General features: G+C 47.0%; 2 protein-coding genes across 2 annotated transcripts in view; both read right to left on the bottom strand.

Annotated features, from left to right (window-relative positions):
- Positions 1 to 2,030: 2,030 nt before the first annotated feature.
- On the bottom strand, positions 2,031 to 3,442 carry LOC104520636 (keratin, type I cytoskeletal 9-like). Its single transcript, XM_010162375.1, has 2 exons — positions 3,434 to 3,442; positions 2,031 to 2,600 (listed from the first exon to the last, which is right to left on the bottom strand). Exons 1-2 carry the CDS (start codon positions 3,440 to 3,442, stop codon positions 2,031 to 2,033), a joined length of 579 nt encoding a protein of 192 aa, XP_010160677.1.
- Positions 3,443 to 5,449: 2,007 nt separating this feature from the next.
- Positions 5,450 to 5,995, bottom strand: part of LOC114818304 (keratin, type I cytoskeletal 9-like) — a 1,942-nt gene continuing 1,396 nt past the window's right edge. Inside the window, 1 exon segment of the mRNA XM_029083589.1 lies at positions 5,450 to 5,916. Coding sequence (XP_028939422.1) covers positions 5,450 to 5,916 — 467 coding nt within the window.

Consider the following 5,995-nt stretch of genomic DNA (forward strand, 5'->3'; position numbering starts at 1 on the left):
ATTTTATTTTATTTTATTTATTTTTTTTAGGAAGGACTGGAATTTTGGTACAATTTTTGGGCAAGTTGGTTGAATAGCCAAGAGTTTTTTGAATACTCCTGACTCTCTCATCAGTTTTCGGGAAGTTTTTTTGAGATTTCTGAGTTCTTTTGCTATTTTTGATGCTCTCAGATGAAATAGGGGAAAACACCAAAAATCAACAATGAATGGTGGGTTTTAGAAATAGAAACAGACTCAAATAAATGATAACACTGTCTAATTTTAGAATGGAATTTAATATGGCTGGGGGCAAAAACCCTTGTGTAATATTCCCTGCACCACAGTCTTACAACATTTTAGAAGATGAAAGATACCTGTCGTGGCGCCGAACACGGGGTCAGAGCTCAAAGCATTTGGTTTTTGTGAGCTGTGGTGTTTCACAAAGAGCAGGGTGACTTCTTCTGGATTTTTATTGAGCTGAAAATGTCAAAACCCCCAGAGATGGGTGAAAGCAACAATGATAAAAAATATTTTACAAAGTAATTTTGTAGAATCCCAGAATGGCCTGGATTGCAAAAGATCTTGAAGCTCATCGAGTCCAACCATGAACTCAACACTGACCAGTCCCCTATGACTAACCCATGTCCCTCAGCACTGTGTCTACACGACTCTTCAATCCCTCCAGGGATGGGGACTCCACCACTGCCCTGGGCAACCCCTTCCAATGCCTCAGAACCCTTTCAGCAAAGAAATTCTTCCTCACATCCCATCCCAACTGCCCTTCGTGCAACTTGAGGCCATTTCCTCTTGTCCTGTCCCTTGTTCCTTGGTTGAATAGACCGACCCCTTTTGTCTCCCTTTCAAATAGATCTATGGGTGGTTTTTTCCTTCACTACCATTTTTTCCTTCATTACCATTTTTTCCTTCATTACCAATATTTGGAGAAGTAAAAAAACTCTCATAGTACAGTCCCAAAACACCACAATTTTGGAACATACCACATAACAACCAACACTGGATGTTCAAACCTCCCTTGCTCTGTCCCATCAGCCCAGAACAGAGGAACCATCTTCTCCTTGTGCTTAATTTAAGGCCTGATCCTATCAAAAAATGTCATGAAGCAGGTTAGGGCGAAGAAGCCAACGAGCTTGTTTGAGTTGCCTCATGCCACTGGTGCAAGCCCAAGGTTTACGTGCTCTCTGGCTTACAACATCACCTGCAATCTCCTTGGGATGGGATCCTGGTGTGTAATTGTTTCCAAGTAAACAACCTTGAACTCCTAAGGTCACGTTGTAAATAATAATCAGTCGGAAATCACCTGGGAGTTTTGCATATCTCCTTAATGTAGCTCGCAGAGTCTCACCTGCCTACCCATGCTGAGGGTCTCAGGGGCTACCTAAGGAGGTGGTTGAATCACCATCCCTGGAGGTCTTTAAAAGATGGGTAGATGAGTTGCTCAGAGATATGGTTTAGTGGTGGACAGGTACAGTTGAGCTCGATCTCAAAGGTCTTTTCCAACCAGGATTCAGTAGGACACAGCATCTCCATTTGGTGGGAATGGGATGGAGGAAGCTCTGATTTTGGCAAGAGAAAAATTAAGAACCTTCTCTTGCTGTTGAAAGCGATGGCTTTTAATTCTGTTAAAATAAATATTACATTTGATTGTGGTTGTAAAATATATACGAAAAATATTGGCAGATATTGTGTGATTGGAAGATTGTGTGATCCTGTGAAGATAAATGTTGTGTTGGGAAGAAGACTTCTTGAGTAGCTAGCTGTATTTGGAGTGAAGGGGCAAGAAATTAGAGAAGCCATTCAGATACTGGAATTTCCCACAAACTGTGAAGTTTTATTTTTCAACCCACGAGCAAAAGGAGATGGACAGAAGAATCTTTTCCCGTCACCAAAGCACAAATCACTTTTCCCAGCAGTGGGAACAGCCCGACGTGAGGAACGCGAAATTCCCTGATCGTAATGACACGGTCAGGGAAAAACCACGTTGTGGCACACCCAGGGGACTTCTGCTTGAACAGGGCCAGCTGTTGGGTCAGTCACTTCTTCTGGCTGAGGGGCCAGTGGTTGGTCTTCTTGCTCTGTTGGGGTTCGATTTTGGGAATGACCACAGGGCATTTCTGCTGCATGGCTGGAGAGGTTTTGCCATAGCCTGACTGTCCACCATGGTATCCGTATCCAGAACCTCCTCCCAAAGTGACAACCGGTTTCCCACTGTGACAACTGGATCCTGAGCTACCAATGATGTTATGACCCAAATCCTCACCGCTGCTCCCTATTCCCCCCCCAATACCATAAGCTGGGACTGTCCCCCCTCCAATGTCCCCCCAGCCAGATGTCCCTTCGTTGTCACCGCTGGTTATTACAACAGGTCCATCCCTGTCACCTCTGTACCCTCCATCAATGCTGTAGGGGGGTGACATTGGCATGGGTTGGCCAGATGAAGATCTCCGACTGTAGACGATTGAACCTTCTCCAGCACAGTGGAAGGAGCCATGTCCACGGAGGCTTGAGGAGCTCCTGCTGCTGTTGAATCGTCTGTGGTGTGATCTCTCATTGCCGTAACCCCGGTTCCGCCGGGCACATCTCCGTCGGAGATATTGAGAGATCTGAAAGAAGGAAAAGAAAGAAATAAAAGCTGAACAGTTTTGCTTCATTTTTACACCATGGCAGGTGGGGAGGTCACAGGTGGTGTGGTCAGAAAGACAACATCAAGCTTCAAAACAGAGTGCCCAGCTCTTCTTCAAATGTAAGAATATTTTGACTCTTGCTGGGATAATTTTTCTCTTTCTTATCTTCAGGGTGTACTTCCAGAAAATCAAAATCTGAAATACATTCTTTTATCATTTAATAACTTCCAGTTTTCTCCACTCATCTTCACCACCATGACCACAGAGCTGTAAAAATAATGAGGATTAACCTTGCTTCTGTTTTTAAGCTGCTGCAAGAGTGGTGGGTCAAAATTACCACGCAAGAGGTCGTTGAGTAGAATCACCAGAGGCTTTTTACAATAAGCAATTGACACAGCCATGGAGTTGTGGAACCATCATGAAGTGCAGCATAAGCTTCACTACCTCCACTACCTCCACCTCCAACTATGCTCTTTGATCCTGAAGACCCACCACTGGATCCTCCTCCCATAATACCAAAAATATGTCCCACACGTTGTGAAAACCTTTAAAACTGCAAAGACTGTGCAGTCACCACGTTCTGGTCCCACCATCATCTCATCTGGGTTTTCCTGCTCATCCCAGTGGTTCCCAGTCTGATGACCTGACTTCACCTTGCTTCCCAGTGATCTGAAGATAAAGAAACTGTAGAGATCCCAAGAACTTTGCTAGGGATACTTGGGCAGAGTGGGTACTGCTGCGAGTACGTGTCTCAGATGAAGCTATCTGCCATGAATATGGAATCATAAAGTCCCAGAAAAGAGCAGACTTACCTTCTTCATCCATTGGAAACACATTTAGGAGATCAAAGTCAACTGGATGAGGAGCTTGAAGAGACGAGAACTTTTATAGGGTGTTTAGCATATATGGGAAGTGAGAACAGCCCAAGGAATGGCAGAGATTTATTTACCAATCCACTTCTGATTTCAGGGTTGGCTTTGACTCATGATGTTTGATCGATAACGTTCCTTCCCGCTGCTCGTTGCGTCGCACGTGGCAGTAATTGCTACTTCTGCTGCTAATGAGCTGATTCCTGTGCTCCTACCTTGTGAGCTGTGAAGGATCACTTTGGCCCCAAGTAAGGTGGCAACGCTTGGGAAGATCATGGAGGTGGATGGGAAGGTGGGTGTAGGGAAATGCTGAGCAAGAAGATTAGTGAGTGTGGGACAGAGGGTGGTGGTGACCAAGTCCTGCTCAGGGAAGGGGAAGGGACGTTGTGGGTCAGCAGTGTGGCAGCGCTCATGGCTTGGGGCATCATCCCAAGGGTGGATATGATCAGCAGGTACCCAGGAGAGGGGAAGATAAACTCTCAGAAAGCATCTGGTGGCCACACAACGTGTTGATCATTCCAGCATCTCACTGGTGGCTCCAGTGTGAGATTTTCCGAGGAAGATAATTGCATCTAAACCAAAAGCTGATCAGAAGTGAAGCACTTGGTTTGGGTATTTCACGAGGGTCTAGAGATGCTCTGAGAAAGCTTAGGGGCCCTGGAGAGAACTGGGAAGGTGTGAATGTCCCACTGGGAAGGTGTGAACTTCAACTCACTGTGGTTGGGTTCCTCCTCTAATGAAGGTTTGTGCCTTCCTTCTGCATTGTCCAATGCTGAGTCCTTCCTCTGGTTTGGAAAGACCATCAAGCACTAGGGACTTCAAGGAGACAGATCCAGAGAGCTGCAGGGGACACGTGCTGTGACCATGCTGGTAGTGCTGCCCATCATGATGTCCATGCTGAAGCCTCTGGTGCTCCAGCTCAACCTCGCAGCATGGCTCTTGCAGGTTGGACTAAGTCTGAACAATTTTGTCCTGGGGACAATGAGTCCCAGCTTTGACAAAAGGCCACATCTACTGGGCAGAAAGCAACGCACAAGGGTGGTGGTGCTGCCCAGACTTCAAAAGGTTGGGTGAGGAGGGGTTAAGGCCTGGAGGTGTGATTTGGAGGTTGTTGAACTGCCTGAGGGACTTGCTGCTGGTTTTATTTCCTTCTGCCTGGAGCAGGGTTGATTTAGTTGACTCAGCATGTGATGTTGACCTTCTGGGTAGAGATGCTGTGAGGTTTGCAAAGCTGGGAGAGAAGTGGAAAGATGGCAGGGACATCGACATTGTCATGGTGCTATTGGCCATCCCAAGCAGCCACAACTGCTGTTCAGAGTCAATCCCAATCTCTGCTCTTCAGGACTGAGCCTGATGGACTTGGTCATATCTCCCAACAGCATTTAATTTCTCCACAAACATGGTTATTGGGTGTTGGTACCTCAGAGAACTTAGAGCCATGAGCTGGGATGGGTGCACCATGCTCAGATGTCAAAGGGATGTTGAGTGCTTGATGTTTTGGGCTGTGCTGTTGCTCCATCATGGAGCTCAGGGGGAAAATGAAGGTACAAACTCTCTGGGGCTATAAACTGGGTGGCTTTAGAGCTGCATCTGAAGCAATGCACTATTGAACCCATCATCTTTACAGATAAGAGTGAAACATCTCATCAGTTGGACTTCTAGACCATCAAACGTTGGTAGAGAATACAAGAACAAACCAAGTTACACAAAAAAGTAGCTTTGAGATATTATTCAATTTATTAGATATGAAAAGTGCTCTTTGGAAAAGCAGTGGAGCCTTGTCAAAGGCATCCCAACATCTTCATCAGGACACAATCCTGGAGTTCTCACCACAGGGATGTAGCATCAAGGGAAGAGATGACACCATGGGAAGAAACAAGCAAACAGAGCTGGGTCAGGAGGGAAAAAGGTGACATGGCTGAGGCTCTTCTTGCTGGGTGCCTGGGCTGTGTGTGGCTCCTACTTCTGGTGGCTGGGGGGCCAGTGACAGACCTGCTTGGTCTGGTGGGACTCGATGTGGGGAATGACAATAGGGCATTTCTGCTGCATAGACTGGTGGGATCCTCCGCTGCCACCTCCAGAGCTGATGATGATTTTGTGGCCTGAGGAACCACCACTGGATCCTCCACTGCAGCATCCAGAGGATCCCCCACTACTTCCACCTCCAATTATGATCTTGCCTCCTGAAGACCCACCACTGGATCCTCCACTGCAGCATCCAGATGAACCACCTCCTCCACCACCTGAGCTCACAATGATCTTCTGGCCTGATCCCCCACTGCCACCACTGTATCCTCCCCCCATGCCATAGCTGGATCCTCCACTGCAGCATCCGGATGATCCTCCACTGCTTCCACCTCCAATGATGCTCTTTGATCCTGAAGACCCACCACCGGATCCTCCTCCCATGCCATAGCCTGAGGATCCTCCACTACTTCCACCTCCAATTATGATCTTTGTTCCTGAAGACCCACCACTGGATCCTCCACTGCAGCATCCAGAGGA

Source organism: Antrostomus carolinensis, unplaced genomic scaffold, assembly GCF_000700745.2.
Source record: "Antrostomus carolinensis isolate BGI_N321 unplaced genomic scaffold, ASM70074v2 scaffold31052, whole genome shotgun sequence".
NCBI classification, from domain to species: domain Eukaryota; kingdom Metazoa; phylum Chordata; class Aves; order Caprimulgiformes; family Caprimulgidae; genus Antrostomus; species Antrostomus carolinensis.